Consider the following 19,595-nt stretch of genomic DNA (forward strand, 5'->3'; position numbering starts at 1 on the left):
ACACTTGGTCTTCATTTGCACCGATAAGGCGAGCATTCTTGGCTCTTGTATAGCATGAAAGAGCACCAAGACTACGAAATGCGAGACCAAGACTTGACAGTGCAAGACAAAGAATAAGACGCAGTATTGATGACCAAGACCCAGGGAGCGAATTGTTTGAATTTCATTTGTTGGGCTGAAAGTGACTAAGTAAAATTAGTACTTTATAATTAATTATCATACTGTATTTTTAAATTTTAAATTAAAAAATTCATATTATGTATCTTCTTACTTGCAACTATATATACTGTAAAATACGTTTTAATTACCAAGAAAGAAAATCAAAATGGCGCGGGTCCCGGAATCATAAGAACCTATTTTGTAATGAAAGTTGAAGCGTTGGAAAAAATCACAGGTGTTCTCCCGTTTCCTCAAACCTTATCATTGTAGTTAAACGATTTCCTTTTGTCTCCGCCAAGAGACTCTTGCTACTGGCTTCCGAGAAGACCCCCTGCCGTCCGAGCAGATGAGAACACCTGTGAAACACCGTTGAATAAAAGTTTCGTCACATAGAACTAAAGCAAAAATAAAGCCTGTCTCAGACGGGACTGAAGTAAGGCTGCGATTCACGCACGACCTTACTTAACGATCGTGTGAGAGGTAACTTGCCCTTAGTTCAGGTTGAAATTTTCTGCTGTCTCTATTTGGATCCTGACTTGTAAGAAATAGAAGCAGTTTCTATTTGCTTCTGGACTTCCATACAACTACCAATCAGAAAAGAGTAGCGCCTGACGACATTCAACTTTATTTCTTGCTCTCATTTCAAAAAACATGGCTACATGGACAAGGGAAGCTTCTATCGCATTAATCGAATCATATGAAAAATATGATTTATTGTACAATACAAAGCATGATTTGTATTATAAAAAAACTGCAAGAATTGAAGCTTTACAGAAGGTGTGCAGTGAAGTAAGGAGTGTCCGTCCGAACACTACAGGTATGAACAAATTAATTATATCTTTTAAAAGATGAAAAATAATCGACAATAAAGTATATTGTAGAATTTGTATACCAAACTATAATGTAATATGTTTAAAAAAAGAAACAAAGTTAATTGTCATCAGTGTTGTGTGGCCTTCGTGCAATTTTAGGAAACGGTTTTAGAATCGAGTGTAGTACACGAGAGATGCCTCCGGTTTACAAGTTTACTTTATGGGGTATGTGGGTAAAGACGTGAGCGGATACCTTCAGTACCTAAACTAGAAAATTGCTCGGATATAGTATACATGAAGCTGCATCAGTTTCCGAAGGAGCAGGACGCTCATACTTTTAGGGATTATTCATTGAGTGTGTACGAGCTTACAAAGGGGGTAAGAACGCGACTTTTATTTACTTATCGACTGATACGAAAATAAAAAAGAACGTACCTGTACTTTATATCTGCATGTGTACTAACCTTGTACTTTGTCTATGACTGTGTGTGTGGGGGGAGGATTTAATGCATATCGCATGTCTTGTGCACATGGGTGCTTCTTACTATAGCACTACGTAGAAAATTTATGGTATTTCATGTAGAAGTGGTAATAGAACACAGAAGAAACGCAGATCAGGGGGTTCTCATGTATACTATTACCACCTTGACATTTGTTACATTTTCAGGTTAGGTTAGTAGTTTGTATTTCTTTTAGCAGAGCATGTGCTAAATCAGGAGGGCTCAGTATAAATACACAGGGGACTCTTGGGATAGCTTTTCTGCTCTCATTTTTCCCAGGATACTTTGCGGTCGGTGACGTCACGTGGAAGTATCGCGGTATTTTTCAAAATAAGTGAAATTCTGCATAAACAATAACACTACTGTTTCAAGATGGGAAAAGTTATCTTACTTGTGCAGTAGCTCATTCTAATAATATAGGAAGCAATACAAACGAAATAATGTTTCATTGATTCCCTAAAAATTATGAAATTCGAAGAAGATTGATTTCCTGCTGTAAGCGAAAGAACACTTTTAATGTGGATAACGCACGAATATGTTCTGCTCATTTTTCACCAGAGGATTATCAAAGTATTGTAAAAGTTCATATCAGTGGATTACAAATTGAAGTGGAAAGTGTTTTGAGTTTATTTTTTAAGATATATTAGTGCAAATCTCTGCTCTTTCCGATGATGGCAGTTGGATTGCTGCATGAAAGTAACAACCAGAATCCCGATCAGTATGAATCGACAGTGAGATGTGTTGAATTTTTTTTAAAAAAATCAGATTTCAAGAAGTGCAAGTTTCTTCACAAATGAGGGAAAATTCTACAACTCGGTAGTTTTGTATCTTTTGTGAGAACCATGAAAGATATAGAATTTGAAACAAATCCGAAGACGTCTATTCGGAGATTTTACAATTCTTTGTTCAACAGACATGGAATAACCCATATGCAATTCCTAGAGACACGATTTTGTGGTAAATAAGAATTCGTAATTTTGTTATAAAAATATTTGTAAAGCGGGATAAAATCGGTGAATAAAAATTCAATGTAACAACACTATATTCTTTGGCATTTGCAATTAGTTACGTTTTATTTAACCTTAATTTCCTCTCGTCAATCATCATGACTATATTAAACAATTTTTGAGTTAATATATATATATATATATATATATATATATATATATATATATATATATATATATATATATATAACTAAGCATCCTCATTGAATAAAAGCATAATGTAAAGAAAGAAAGGAAAAACGCACACAGAGAACATTAATAGAAAAAGTAACTTAAGTGTTCACAGTTTACTTATACAAATAAAATGTAAGCATTGTTTCAATGTTTTCTGGTGTTAAATTTATTCTTTTCTCGATAACACAGAACATCTTTTTCTATGATTTTCGCTTCCATTCTGCTTCACACACGAATCGCGTCGCTTTCAGGCTAGTTTAATATTACAAAATTTACACATAACGACGTGCATCAAAAACGTAGTAAACATGTTCTTCAAATTCTTGTGTTTTATCGAAACATGTGATTTTTGGCATTGTACCGGTTGCTTTGCCTTTACTGAGGGTCAAGTATGCAGAAGGGAGAAATAATGGTACTGAATTCATCGTAAAACCGTCGAAAAATTCTCACTTTGGCGTAAATTTCGTGGAATATCGAGATTTGTTGCAAATTTCGCTAATTCGACATAATTTCGCGGTTAATCGCGAGCGTTATATGGCATAACAAATACTAAAAAGGATATATTTTAGGTACACATTTTCATACAAAACTGATACTTTTCGCGGTTTCGCATGTCACCAAAAAATCGTGTCTCCAGTAATTCCTGACAAGAATTCGCACAATAGATTCAGAATTCCGACATTTTGAAGCTAGATTTGATAAGAATGTATTGGGAACACATCAACGGCAGTAACTAGAAAAAACTTTTTAATACTTATTTACCTTCCTTTGTTGCCGTGTGCCAAAAGTAGTATTTTCATTGTTTTTATATAATATATACTTAAAAGCATGATTAGTAGTTGACCTGTATTTAATTCAGCAGTATCTTTTAAAGTGTATTTTTTACTTCAGTTTCAGAATGTAAAAACAAATTCGGTAACCTCCGTACACAGTTTGTCGCAGAGTGTCAGAAAATGAAAGGGATGCAGGTCAGTGGAGCTCCGGGCAATGACTACATCCCAAGCTTGTGGTGCTTCGAGAAATTGTTGTTTTTGAAGGATCACGTAATGCCAAGAAAGAGCACAAGCAATTTGACAATAGCTATACCAGATGATGATGATAACAGCCACATTGAAGAAGAGGACGTAAGTTCGGAAAATACTATGATGCAAAAGGACTTACTCCATTCATCTCTAGTACTCACTCATCATCAGGGAAAAAAATTAAAAACTTGCTCATTGTGTTTCATTTCGTCTAGTTTTTAGTATTAACTTTATGCATTTAAAGCTGTATTCCTAGGAAAGAGAAAAGTATTCGATTTTCAAAAATATGCGTACCATTACAGAAATATTTTTCTAAAATAGGTCAAATATATATGGGGTGTTAGAAAAATCGCGCATGCGCTCTATAGGAACTTACTGTATTCTAGAGGTGAAAAGAAGACAAAAATTTATTTGGCGTTCCTTCTTGCGGGGCCTTATTTCGACGCTAAGAACCCTTAAAGATTTCACATTTCAGGCTTTCCAATCCTCCTATAATTCCTATATTTTAATGAAACCTCCGATATTTTTTTTTTTTTTTTTTTTTTTTTGCATTCTTACTTCCACTTGTAAAAATAAGGATTTTCAGCTTCATAGAACTAAGTTGTAATAGCAGTATCGCATGGGCTTGTTCGCTATTTACATGAAAAATTGTTGTACGGTGTTACAACTTCTGGTAACTTCTTCTGTCTTGCTGTAGATGAAACTACAAACGCAGCAACAGATAAACAGTTTGATATTCATATTCGATATTTTTTCTTTAACCAATCGTGTTATTGTTCATCACCTGTACGGTATATTTTTGGGGCACGCTACATCTTCAGATCTTTTTCAAGCTATTGCGAAAACGATTAACACATCTAAGTTGCCGGACTTAATGTAAACGTGTCTCTTCGGCGAATGTTAAATGATTGATGCCAAGGTGAAGGGTTACCAAAGCTTCTCGACATTGGTTCTTGTACTTCGCACACAGTTTCTAATGCATTCCATGATTAGAATGGAGTAAAATCATTGTCGTGGGATATTGAAGATTTTCTTGTGGATATATTTCAGTGGTTCAGAATGTATGCGGCCCGACGAGACGACTATGCTCTTACCTAATTAGTATTGGATTTAGACAGCCATCTCTTTCTGCATCATGTTCCGATCCGATGGTTAACTTTGTCTCCTGTGTGCAAACGTATCGCGGAACAACTCCCAGGGCTACGTGAGTACTTTGTGGAGAATCTGCCAGCACAAGATAAAGCATATCATGAAAATAATCGTTACAGAATCATTAAACAATTTCTGAAAGGCGTATACTTACAACCATTGATTTTCTGCTGAAGAAGATCCTTTTTACGCTTTCTTTATGGTCGTTGCTTAGTACTGCTGGGCTACGTACGAAAACACTAACAAAGTCGTATAAAATTTTGCAACGAGGTAATTACCTATTTAGTTATATTTAGGGAAGAATGTATGTTCATATAACAATTTGTGTAATTTCCATGTAAGTGTATTCTTTTTTAATTTATACTTATTGGACAATTAAGATGTCCCTTTTTCATTAGCATTGGAAACCGTGACATTTGAATTTTATTTTTTGTATTTGGGTGGCTTCATGTGAACAGAAAAAAAATGTAGCATAATGGATATAAATCGAATAGCTCATATTCATAAAACATTATCTAATGGGACAGTTTAAATGCAAGCCTGTATCTGCGTACTGGAAGGCAAATAGTAGGATTTTACGAATAAAAGCTATTCGACTTATCTTCTATATCCTGCACCAATTTTTTTTCTCGTATTCACCCAAAAGCAAAAGTAAACATAGAATCAAATTTGGATTCTTTGAGAGGCACTAGCAATGAAATGAGGTCCGTAAGTACAATCCCAATCCTTTTTTTTCCCCATCTAGAATAAGTTCGTGTAGAAGATATGCGCGATTTTTCGAACACCGATATAATGGTCATGCGTGATTAGAGAAATAATTGATTATATAACGGGACAATTTTATTATTGATATTTTTTGGAAGAAACACGCAGATAATTTTTTATAATCACACGGAAGTTTTATTTTTATAACCTATTGCAATCACATGCATTTACCATTCGTACTACCAAGAAGTATAGACTACAAATGAAACTTATTCGTATTTATAATACTACTGGCTGCATTATTATGTATACCGACAATAGTTTTACATTGTTCTATTTGGAGGGTATTGTAGGCTGTTTCTGTGTGCATGAAGTCACATACTAGTTTAGTACACATTGTAAACTTTGATGTCCAGTTTACATGAACATGTAAGCAGAACAGTATTACCAGCAGTTGATTTGTATTGTCTGACTATTATCATACAATACAATTATGTTATAGTTCAATGTCACAATCTTTAGTCAGAAAATGCTTTTTGGCCAGGTTTTCTAGTACTTTTGACCACTCTGCATTGTAATGTAAAACTGTGAAATTTTCATATCGCGCGACTCGTTACGCATCATCAGTACTCTGTTATAAGCAATTTTTCGAAAGAATTGCAAATTTTAAGAAGCCAAGTTAGTTTTTCGAAAGTGTTACGCGAAATGAACATAATCCAAATTTCGATAACTGGAAGGGCTCTTTCTGCGTAAACCAAATACGCCTTTTGGACATAGGGCCACGAGAGAGAAGTATATATCTTTGAAAAATACTCCAAAATGCCGCCCTTTTAAAACTTTTTTTGTGCATTTTGTGGAAATTCTGCATTTTTGAACGGCCGTTATTTTGAATCTTTTCATTCGATCATTATTGCTAACAAAGTCATCCAACATATTGTTACAGCCAATTTTGGTTTGAATCTGCCGAAAATTGCGGTAGTTATCTTGTTTATAAGATACGTTATATAGCGTATGGAGATATATTTATATAGATGTACACATATTTGAAGTGAGGGTGGTTTTTGTGTCAGGGGGTTATATTCGGAAAAAACTGCATAAAACTTTTACGGAATTTCTGACCAGAGGGCCTCTGCAATAGGCAGGTTTTTACAGAAATATACCTAGTTTACAGAAAAATTCCAATACAATATTCCATTATCAATATTGTAGGCAACCAAAAATTTGGTCTTGGCACGTAAAATAAGGTCTAGTAAATAAATATGTAAAGCTTTTATCGAATGAAAATTCATTTATTTAAGTTATTTACAATTCAACTAGCATCCAGTGATTAAATTTCAAACACATAGTAAACAACATATAGTAAACAAATTTATATTCAGAAACAGATGCATAATCTCAAACAAATCACAATAATATCTAAGTATATGACAGGAATATATACACCATACCTATAGACCATTAAATAGGGCCTATATATCTTCCTCAATGACAAGCGAGGGTTTACGGAATAAGTCCCTTTCAGTAATTGTACTTCTTAATCGCCTCTTCTTGCCACTCAACTTGTCCCTCATTGTTAAAATAGTCTTGAAACTCGATGCGTGTTTCAAGCGCAGCTCTTGTAGCACAGTTGCTACCTTGAGGACTTATACCTCGAAAATTACCATCCGGTACCTCACCAGGAGCTTCATCGTCATCAGGTTGAGCTGCTGGTGCATCTGAATTTTCTTGCAGCAGAAAATTATGTAAAGCGCAGCACGCAAGAATAATTAGTTCCACTTTCTCTGGGGCTAGATTAATTTTTGTCAACAGAATTCTAAACCTATTGGCCAAAATTCCGAAGGCATTTTCGACAACCCTTCTTGCTCGACTCACTCGGTAGTTGAATATTTTTTGAGCCTTACTTAGGTTCCGAAAACGGAATGGCTTCATTATTCGTTTTTGAAGCTGGAAGGCATCATCTGCGACAAATACATACGGAACTGATTTATTTCTTCCGGGTAGAGCGCGATCAGGAGGGAAATCTAATAGATTGTAATTTATGGCACGAGCCAGAGAACTACTTTTAAACACTCCCCCATCACTTTGCCTGCCATTCTTCCCGGCATCAATATATATGAACTTATATGTAGCATCGACCGCGGCTAGTAATACAATACTGTCTGTGCCTTTGTAGTTACGGAATGTTGACCCTTCGCTTCTGGGAGGACGAAAATTGACATGCTTACCATCTAAGGCACCCAGACAATGTGGAAAGTTCCACTTTTCTTGAAACTGCTTGGCAATCGTTTCCCACTCATCACTAGTTTGAGGTACCTAGAAGAAGAAATACCTAAATGTAACAAATTTTCCTATCCAGATCAGTTTCTTATTTAACATTATAATATGCATTTGGAATATCCAACTAAACATTTTGAAATTTCTTTGCAGATGTTACCATATACAACCATTGTTGTAAACGAAAGCGATGAATTGGGAAGGACGTTGGATTCTCCTGTTGCATCAACGTCACGAAAGGCACCAAGGAAAAGTCCAAAAAGTCCTTCAGAAGAAATGTTGAAAAGTGCTACAGATGCCTTGCAGGTGATCGCGGAGAAGAGGAGAAAAACTGACGATAGCCTTTCAGCATTTGCAAAATATGTTGAATCGTCTCTTCGGAATATACGGAGCAAAAGGCTCCAATATCAACTAAAACATAAAATATTGGACGATATTAGAGAATTCGAGATTTTGGATAACCCGGACTTACTGTAAAGCTGATTAAAGTTACAAAATAAAATGATTTAAAATCATATTTACATGTAACTTTTAATATTAAACTGTAACCTATTTCATACATTACTGCGTTTGCTCCAAAACGGGAACACACATCTTGTGTGGTGGAAATAAAAAAAATCAACTGGCATTATAATATAATTGAGCAGTTTGGCATTTTTGGTTGAATGCAAACTTATCCAAAGAATCAAGCATGGTATTTGTGTGCAGCGCCTGGGCCCAGTCCGTTAAATTTGCGCAAGATATGGGGTTTTTAATACATAAACAATATCATTATTTTAAATTGGCACGATTTTGACATTTTCGATTGTATCATTATAAAATTCACTCATTCACGGTTACCAGTTCTTAAGCTACTTTTTTCGTGTGTGTGTGTGTGTTCATATTTCTGGGAAATATGAAAATTAAAATAATACGACTGGGTCGGATCATTGTGTGCAACGAGCTTAAAGTATTTAGAATAACCTTTTTGGCGCAGTTCGTTTCAAAAGCGTTAACCGTAACATTACCAGGGGGGGGGGGGAATCTCGAGGACCACAAATTTCTTATAAACTTTTTAAAAGATGTCCACCCAAAATATTGACTTTATTTCTAATGCTTGTATTTTACAAGTATAATAAATAAATGCATACGAGCCTCGGGGCCCCCTCCCCTTGGTAATTGTAAGTGAATATTAAATGATACTTCAAATGTTAATTTCATTTACTTTTCAACCAATCTTGGTAGGATAAGTCTGATTACATTAAGTCTGCTAATACATAGTTGCCAAAGTACAAAATGCTTGCCCTATCTACACAGGTCTCCAGAACTCTATAGAACCTGCGAAAAGGAAAACCTGACTAAATAACAAAACAAGATGAAAGGTTAAGTTAAGGTAAGAAATAAGTCTCTTTCATGAGACTATAAACTGGCCCGTGTTGTGGACCTTGCCCTAACCAAGTCTCTCTCTTCGAGACAATAAACTGGCCACCAAAACTAGGCCTTGCCCTAAATAAGGTCTCGCTCTAAAAGAGACCAGAAACTTATCTCTTTTTCAAGAGATAATCACTAACACAGGATTAGGATCAGGGAATCAAAAAGGAAAACAATAAACTTTAACTTGATAAACAAAGTTCTCATTCCAGAGGGACTCGAACCCAAAACCATTAGAGTTCGAAATTAGAATTCTTAAATAGACCTATCCAAGAGATTAAAACGTATCTTAAAATATAAAAACCTATTTAATAGATATTCCTACGTCATCGACGTGATTAAAATTAACCTATTAAACAAAAAAGAATTCTCCCCAGAAAACTATTCTTTAGTTATTTGCGAAAGAAAAACCTATTCCCTATCCTTGGTCATTCCGAGAGACCATCCTAACCTGCCAGCCTTGAACAGCATAGCTTAAAAAATAACTTGGTTGATCCAACAGACATTAGGACCGTCGGTCGAACGTAACCATGTGGTCCAGAGCGTCAGAAGAACCCCTACCAAGCGAAACAGCTCGGTGTATATACGATTCGGCTCTCACGTGGCAGCATCCAAAAACGAAAAGATCTCCAGCTAAAATAAAGAAAGTTCGTTGCAAATTTGAAAAAACCGACGCTACCAACGTCCCCCCTTGAAGTTCTAACAGTTAACAAGCACGTATCCGATCCTAAGACTATGGAAGCAAATGCAACAGTATATCTATCTAAGCAGAAAATCTCAAAAGGCAATCTCTCTAATGCTATATAAAAAAATATGATAAATATGATACAAATTATATACAGATAAGATACAAATTATATAAACATTATAAACTATATAAATATATAAGCACCTAAATAATTATCCAGGCCTGGAATTTAAAAACTATTAGATTATATATATCTATATTTAAACCAGATATTTTTACAGTTAATTTATTACAAGTAAGTGGATCGAAAATATCCACTTACAGTATCAGGGACTACCACTGAAGAAGCAGTGTTGTCAACCCAACAAAGTTCCTGTTTTCAATGGTACAACATCAAGTCACTCCATCTGTGAAATGCAAACCAGCTATGCAGTGTTAGTTTGCAACATAGAGACAAGCTTTTATTTGTTTGCTTTCATTTTACTTTTGCAGGTGGAATAAACATGATATTGTGTCTTTCTCAAAAAAGAAAGGCACAACTTATGTTGGGTTGGCAACACTGCTTCTACGGTATCATCACGCCATAGCTTCCAATGGTGATCCCTTACAGTATCCTCTGTATGCCCTTAAAGTAACAATTTGAAAATGCTTCACCGTTCGGAATATATCCGGGTGGATTCTATTACAGGTTCTCTGAATATACAGATGGTGATCAGAAAAATGGAAACACGTGTAGTTGGCAACACGTCAGATGTATGGGTTGGCAGTGGTGTCGTGACGCCCGCAGCGCCGGACCGCTGGTGGTGGTGTGTTAGGTCGGTCTCCATACTACGCCAGGCGCAGTGGAACAGCAGTGTCCAGTGGCTGCAGCAGACGGAGGTAGTGTAAAATGGGAGACCTCTCAGATTTTCAAAGAGGGCAAATTGTTGGTGCGCGGTTATGTGGAGTGAGTGTGACGGCAATGGCTACTGTGTTAGGTGTGTCGCGTGGTACAGTGTCGAAGGTGATGACGGCCTACACAACACACGGGAAAACCACATCGGGGAAGCGGAACAGTGAGCGGAAGAAAATCATGAGTGACAGGTCACGCCGGGTATTAAAGCGCATTGTCACGCAGAACCGTCGTGCCACTGCGGAGCAAGTGACGGAGAAACTCAATTAGCACCTCCCCTACCCTGTTTCGACAATCACAGTCCGCCGCGAATTACATGACATGAACTTACGGGGTCGTGTTGCACGGGCCAAACCGCTCATCAGGGACCATAACGCTTTCACACGCCGCAAATGGTGCCGCGACCATGCAACTTGGACCGTTGAGGACTGGAAACGTGTGATATGGTCGGATGAGTCATCCTTCACCCTATTCCCAACCACGGGCCGTGTTTATGTGGGGAGAACGCCCAAAGACGCTTATGATCTGCAGTGTCTCCGCCCAACTGTGAAACATGGCGGCGGCTCGGTGATGCTGTGGGCCGCAATATCATGGTTTTCATTGGGTCCTGTGGTCACACTTAGCGGACGAATCACTGCCAACGATTATGTCGCAATTTTAGGAGATCACTTACATCCTAGCTTAGATCCACTGAAATCTGGCATGAACCTGCTTTCGTCCATATACTTAATATATAAACTATAATTATCGGTTTACTGCATCACTTTCCATTTTTGACAATATCGTTTTGAGGAAACCTGTCACTTAAAGCTGCATTGGATATGGTTTGCAACACTGTACTCCGAGATATCGTAATAAACGAGAAGAGAATTATGTAATGTCTTAGGCACCTTAATATAAATAATTTTCCATGAGAAATAAACACTTTCTTTATGGAAATGAGAGCTCCTCCGTGGTAAGTAATTATACCGAATAATGCCTCGATGACATCACAATACAGAAAACACGTTGGGGGAAACGAAGAGAAACCCTTAATTTAAAAAAAAAGAACTAATTTAAATAGTTTTTATTACAGCGGTTAGGCGAAATAATGGTGTCCTAATACTTATTTTGAACGGACTTTGTAACAAATGAACAGCGCATCGTTTGGACTTATTAAAACCTGGGAAAAGGGCCCACACCTCACTTTGTATATCTGTGTGGGGGAGGGATGTGTGAAAATGATTCTGTGCTATTAAGTACTCCAATGGAAAAGTTGCAATAATAATGGAACATACCTTCAGATAATCCTTTTCTAGCACGTCATATATTGCTGCTAAGGTCTCCGGGATGATGACGCTAATAGTATTGTCTGGAATTCTTGAGGTAAACATTAAACTTGTGTATGCTTCACCCGTAGCCAAGAAACGTAGTGTAACGGCCAATCTAAAGAAGAAAAAACATATTCCTTACAAAAGGAAAATACTTCTAATACGAGGAGACATGAAGCGTATTTTCTTAATTATCTAACCCTATTGTTTGACAACACTTGCCGACCGGTGTGGATAATTCAGGGTTCCCACAAAAAGTGAAGATTGACTTCCCTGACACAAATTCTTGTTTTCCCTGACCTAAATTCTCGAATATAAATGGGAAGATATGGGGTAAGTTCTATCATACTCTTTTTTAACGGTCTCCTCCATACCCATACCCATCCAACACACTTCTTTAATTATCATTTACATATTTGTCATGTTCAACACGAGTAATTGTTATTGACACAAAATTTATCAATGATATAATAATAATGATACAGTATCACATATCTTAAAATTGCAAATTACTTTTGTTGTTGTTGTTGTTGTTTATAAAAACAATAAAAACCAATATAACACGCAGTCAAGAATATATTGCCAACTCTCCTTGAAACCTATTAGTATCAGTCCTAAAATGAAAAAAAAAGGAATATTTTATGTTTTACGTCCCACGGTTTTGCCGATTAGGCTAAAGAAGACGGTCATGATGAGAAATGGTGGAATAAAGGAAGTCGGAGCAAACGAGAGAACCACAAGAAAACCTACGCACACGAGTTCACCTGGCCCAAGCTGGAATCGAACCAAAGACCCCTTGAATCAGAGGTGAATGCTCTACCACTGAGCTACCGTGGCCCACTATCAGTCATGATATTACCAATTCTGAGACATGTTAATCCTCACATTAACATTTTAAAGCAGAATTTTGTTTTGCTTTCAGTTGTTGAATTTGTTCTACGAGAGCGTCTTGTTCTTGTTTGTAACATAATTCCATTTATTCCTTTTTTGCATCCAATTTCGTAACTTCAGCACTTAGTTTTCTTGTTTCATCTTTAATTTTACTTTCCTCTGCATTTTTGATTCGTTTCTATTTAAGGTATTCATCATGGCGTTTCCGAGATGAACGTACTAAGAGAAGCATTTTTCGATCAACAGGAACAGAACTAATCCATATTTTGTACCAACTAAACAGAAAAACAATGAAAATGGAGACTGATTTGTTTATAGTGATTTTAGTTAAAAGTTTGTTTGAAGGATGTTTTCTCTGTTACACAAGTCAAATGCATGACCTGCTTTCATTCTCGATGGGAGTACCGTTACTAAACGGTTAGTGTACACACTTTGACGCGGGAGATCTGTGTTTGATTCCCAATGTATGGAGAACTCCGCATTTTGACAGAAATAGGCCTGCGCTGTTTTTAAACTGGTTAGGTTTCCTTTGTCGTATACTTGCGCAAGGACTGCGAGAGTTCCGTAGAAGAAAGTGCAACTTTGCGGAAGTGTTTTCGAGAGCCGGAGTACTATTTCACTCATCTTTACTTAGTTGCCCTTCTATCAAACTCTTCAAGTCCTTGCAAAAGTACAAGGCACGGGGACGATTGATAAGTGCTCCTCCTCTAAAGCTATCACCCACCACCGTATATTTCTCCCACACTAAGAGTACAGGGGCATAAAGGCCTCTTGAGGAGCAGCTGTGTTAAAGACTAAAAATATGATTACGTATTTTATTTACATATACGATGGGGGAAGAACTAACTACCTAAAATCGGTTATATTTCTTCATAAAATCTGCATTAAAAGAAAAACTATTTTTATTGCTGTATAAACTAACCTAAGGTATGTGGTTAGGTTACATTACGTTGTTTTAGGTTAGATTAATAACCTAATTACATTCTATGAAGGAATATGGTGACAAATTTTAGAGTGTTTGCCCCCTATCCCCGCCGCCTCTTGAATTAACAAGATGAGTTTTTCATCGTCGACCCACGGGTATGGATCTTGCATATTTTGTCCCATTACTCTCATTCCTAGGTTAGACTAAGAGACGAAGCTGGTAAATAATTAGCAGAAGGGGTCCAAAAGGACGTAAAAAATGCAAAATTTACAGGAGAAATGGAAGATGCAATCATCCCCATAAGCAATTGTCGCCGCACATCGTCGGGCCGATCGCTACTATGGCGGTATATAAGCGGATTTCGAGCGGGAACGAGGCGGGGCATCGAGTCGGTTGAGTAACTGCAACCACTGGCGGTCCGATGACGGTTTTGTCAGGGTACCCGCGAACGCGGTACTGCGACGGTTGTAGTCTTCGGACCATACGCTGATCGTGGCGGTTGTCCCTGCTTACGGTCGTGTGGCGGGCACGGATTTGCTTTGCATTACCCACAATTCTTCACTCTTCGCGTGGTGAACGTCATTTGTTCTGGTTTTCATATGAACAGAAGAGAACCTGATAACGTCTGCAGACCTAGGATATAAGAGAAACAGGTGGAAGCACTGTACTCATGTAACTATTGTCACACGGTTCGTTGGCTTATAAAACTATTTTCGTGACCGGTTACAGCAGAACATGTTACATTATTTGTTACTTGGCAAAATGTAAAAAATACTGCCTAAAGCTTTGCTCATTGCAAACAATCAACTCCAAAATTACAATTCTCACTGACAATTACGAGATAGTAGTTCAGATATGCTTGGAAAGTATTGCGTTGTACAGCCCACCAATCTCCGGATGGGAATGGAATTCTTGAATAAAAATGGTGTTAAATCTTTGTATTTTAACCATGTATTGGTATAAAGGTTTCAGTGCTTAAGTGCCAATACATTCCCAAAATTGAGAGTAGATGATTAAAGGCGGCATGAAGAGAAATTTTTGGGAGCAATCCGCCGTGGTTTGCAGTAAATCCGATTACGTCTTGCATATGGGGGAAATACGTGGGGAGATTTCAGCGGCTGGATATCGGCTAAAGGCGGGGAGCAGCGCGATTATGGCGGATACCCCGCCGGCGGGACGAAGGCGTAATTAGTGTAATCGAGCAGGTGGCCCGGAGGCGGCGTCCGCCATTCGCACGTCGATGGGCCTACAGCGGCCCGCTGGCGGAATGCTTATGGGGATTTAGAGCTAATATAACCTAACCTAATAATAATAGAAATAAGCAAGATTCTATCATTTTTTCGAAACTTAGGCATTACTACTGTATCACCCAACCACATGAAACTCGAGAAAAAAGGAACATTATTTAATTTCTCCCCCAAAATTCTAAATTTTGACACTGGCTCACTTGGTAGTGATTATTGTTCGAAATACAGTGTCGACGTATGGCATAAAGACCAGTGCTAAAAACACGAAGCAACTTGTGCTAGGTGGCCACTAAAAAGCACAAATGCTACCTAACTAAATCGGGGTAGGGGCGCAGCAGGGGGGCCCGAGCGATAGAGGGACGCGTTAGCCAAAGGTGGGTATACGCATAAACAAAGATAGTGGGAAAACACTTTATATATAATAAAATGTATAGCATTAGTGTTGCACAGCTTTGGAGGAAATAGTAAGTGCCATCCAAAAAAGTACCAAAATGTACTAAATTAAGTTAGATTCGATAAACTGTTCACCATTTCCGCACTGCCTTTCATATATATCATAATAGGCCTAAGTGTACCTCTCCGCCAAATAATTCCTTCCGCCTTTACATATCGTGTCGTTTACATCAAAAAGAACAAGCAACTACAAGTATTTTCTTAATTTCAACTATTCCCCTCACCTGACTTTCACTCACGCTTCCTCACAAACCAAAATATATTCTCCAATTCATCTGGTAAATTTTCTAAAATTGGTCCGGAGATACAGCAGTTAATCCGAAAATTATGCCGGACTCTACACTAACGTAATAATAATCAAAGCTAACCTAAACTAGCTTAATGTGACCAGAAAATACCGAAATTGTAACATTTCCTAGAGAGAAAAAAAAATAGCTGGACCCCTTTTGCTAAACATTGTGTCCGAAGCTTAACCTAAAATACTTCAGTTATGTTCTAATTTGAAAATAAGTATATATATATATATATATATATATATATATATATATATATATATATATATATATATATATATATATATATATATATATATATATATATATATATATATATATATATATATATAATCAGAACATGATTTACCCATGATACTCATCTGCGGACCACTGATCTAGAACATTCCGAAAAGCTTTAAATTTTAACTGTACCAAGCCTATTTTCAGGCAAACTAATTCTGCATGAAATTGATTGTTCCTTGTACCCCCAAGTAGACTACATTTCTTTTACCTGATTCATGCAAGTATCTACAAACCTTTCTTCAGCTGATACAGACTCCCTCATGTTTGTATCTTTTTTCTGGATTTTCGGAGTTACTAATTCCAGCAGTGTATGGAAATCCGAATAGTTCATTCTGTAAAATTTTTTGAATGAACGTGGATCTTCTGAAAGAACTTCACTATTTACCATTGAAAATACGGTTCTTTCATGTGCGTTATTGCGGCGAAGAATCCACTCCCTGGCCCAGCAACTTCTGTTTTTTCTCCTTTTTTTCGATTTTTGTGCTACCAACATAGCTGATACCACTGCTATCGCTATATCATCATCTTCAGATGAACTCATATTGCGCAACTCAAGAAGTAATGTTTACAATTACGACAGCTGTTTAGCATGTACGTAAAACATTCTTCAAGTGTTTCTCGTGTTTAATACAGCGGCCACGAGAGGCTCTGCTGGTAAAACCTACTTAGTTTTAAGGATCGTGTGAGACCTCTACAATATCTCAGGATAAAAGAAATTGCATGGAAGTTGAGCTGTTCAAGTTGTAGCCTGAATCGCAGCCTTACTTCAGTCCCGTCTGAGACAGGCTTAAATAAATAAATAAATAAAAATAAAAAATAATAAATAAATTTCTCCCACGTCGGACATTGGTATCAGTTATAAAAAGAAATAATCAAATCTCAAAAGTGCCAAATATTCATTAAGATGCATATACAAATTCCCCGCTTGATCTAGCTAGTGGTTAACGTGTAAGACTGGTACACGTGGTCCGGGTTTAGTTCCCAATGGAAGTGCATTTTGGCGTTCACCCAGTGTCGTGACCATAGTGCTCTCAAACGGATCGGGTTGACCCGACCCGGCCCGTGACCCGACCCAACCCGACTCGGGTCGGGTCGGGTCGGGTCAGTCGGATCAGCTCGGGTTGGGTTGTCGGGTCAGGCTACTCGGGTCGGGTTATTCGGGTCGGGTCAATCAGGTCAGCTCGGGTCGGGTTGTCGGGTCGGGTCAATCGGGTCAGTTCGGGTCAGGTTATCGGGTCAGGTCAATCGGATCGGATCACGGGTCGGGTCGGGTCACGGGTCGGGTCGGGTCTGTCTTCAACCCGACCCGACCCGACCCGTTGAGAGCACTAGTGTGAACCCTGAATAGTTGAGGACTTATAATAACCAGTATAGTAAACTTGTTAAAGGAAATGCCGTGCTATACTATTGAGTGTACTTTAAAGGGATCAGCGAATATTTCAGTTGTTGATCATACATAGTCACAGTAGAACGCATAGTAGTGATTTTATATATCTGTAAGCCTTAAATAGTTATACAAATGATTTCACTATGTTATCGTATACTTTTGAATGCTACAGAAGGAAAGAGATACCCGTAGCAATTCTCATGAATTTAGTGTGGAAATAGCGATGTAACTTGGAAATCACTGCAAATTCCATTTCATACCACTGACAAACTCGACATTTTCTAAACTGTCAACGAATGGCACTGCTATTATGCAAAACGACACCATCAGCGACAGAAAATGTCTAGTACGTACCACTGGCGAAAATCTCAGGGGAATGGGGGACATGTCCCCTCAATCATGGAACTGACGGGGACTGTATCCCCGTTACTAATCCGATTTGAAATGTGTTTTGGGAAGAAGTGTGATGATTTGTGTCCGCTGCCACGAAGGAAAGTGAGATGAAATTGTAGTCCCTTGCTGTTTAATATTGTATAATATACAACAGATTCATCTCAGACATATATTCATCTACCGTAATATAAGACTTATCTCCCCCCCCCTCCCTCCCTAGAATAAGCCTCATATCTGTCGGCCTCCGAATATTGAAGACAACCCTGCTCCCCTGATCCTCCACAGCATTGTTTTTCAAATTCATAAATATTTTCAACATCGCTTAACCCCTTCAGTGTGGGTGGCGAGTTAAATCGTGTCTTCAAAACGCACCTGCTGTGCGGATGGCGTATATATACGCTTTAATTTTGCTTTGGCTATTTTGTATTGCGTATGGCGAAAATACTTGCCCATAGTATGGGTAATGTTATTCCCGACAATATTTAGCGAGTTTGCGCTCACCTAGGAACCGCAAGAGACCACACAGAAAAATTGGGCTTGACCTGTTGAGGCATTCCCAAATTTTGTGTAACCTTACCATATGATGATGATGATAACCATAAATACGACAATGACATGTTATAGTAGCTAATTAGAAGCAACAAAGATCATAGTGATTGCTTGAGAGGTTCAAGGGTTATTAAAAGGTAACAAATTCCAAAGTTCTAAAAAAAAACTACACTTTTTTACAGTGGTTCGCATCTGAAAATTACGCACTGAAGGTGTTAAAAAAAAGATTATGGGAGCTGCCTTACCCGCTCCGTCTACCCCCCCCTTCCCCATGTTGAAGACAGATTTGAGCTGATGATACGTACTCGAATACGCTAAGTAACCGTATATCCAATTCGGAGTTATATATAGGTAAAATTCAATGATGAAATATCATATTAAGGTGAGTGAAACCACTTAAGAAAACAGGCTCCTTCTGTAAAGGGAAGGAAACCACAAGCAAGCACGGGCTGGCAAGAACTTGATTAGACATCTGTTTCGTCACAAAACGTTCCCATACCGAAGATCTGTACGTACAATTATGTCCAAAATTATTGTCGCATGTCTATAAATACGTTGTTGTAGGAATATAATTTGATAACGAATTCGCCCGGTATTTCTTATAGTGTTAGTATGTGTATAATCGGCAGAGACATGTATGTGGCAAATTTCATGTCAAAAGAGCAGTAAACAGGAACAACAAAACTAAAATAAAACTTTCTTGTTCATTTAGCAACATTTTGTTTTACTCATTCTAATTTTCGAATTTACAATTCTTTTCCTATGACATTTACCACAAATATACATTTCCTGATTATACACATAGTATAAGTATTAAAAGTACCCTGCAAAATCATTATGAAATTATATTCTTACAAGAAGACAGTTATAGAAATGCGATCATCATTTTGGACATGAGTGTACATATATCTGTGGTTAAGTGTGATTGTGCAGCTTACTTTTCGTGTTTCACCGATACTTCCACAATATACTATTTACAGCAGTCATATGTAACTTATCCTTATGAATTGACCCATATTCCTGCAACGGAAGCAAACACAGAACACAGAGGTATTTATGGAGTGTCAAAC

At 37.6% G+C, this 19,595-nt stretch overlaps 2 protein-coding genes across 2 annotated transcripts in view; one reads left to right on the top strand and one right to left on the bottom strand.

Annotated features, from left to right (window-relative positions):
• The window catches only part of LOC145669676 (beta-mannosidase-like), a 186,983-nt gene that overhangs the window by 91,749 nt on the left and 75,639 nt on the right, over window positions 1–19,595 (bottom strand). The gene's annotated exons all lie outside the window — the stretch shown is intronic.
• Window positions 811–8,406, top strand: LOC145670622 (uncharacterized). The gene is made up of 3 exons (XM_081739414.1): window positions 811–976; window positions 3,544–3,776; window positions 7,956–8,406. Exons 1-3 carry the CDS (start codon window positions 811–813, stop codon window positions 8,277–8,279), a joined length of 723 nt encoding a protein of 240 aa, XP_081595540.1. The 3' UTR covers window positions 8,280–8,406.

Source organism: Thermobia domestica, chromosome 14 (genome assembly GCF_964235325.1).
Source record: "Thermobia domestica chromosome 14, izTheDome1.hap1.1, whole genome shotgun sequence".
Taxonomy (NCBI): domain Eukaryota; kingdom Metazoa; phylum Arthropoda; class Insecta; order Zygentoma; family Lepismatidae; genus Thermobia; species Thermobia domestica.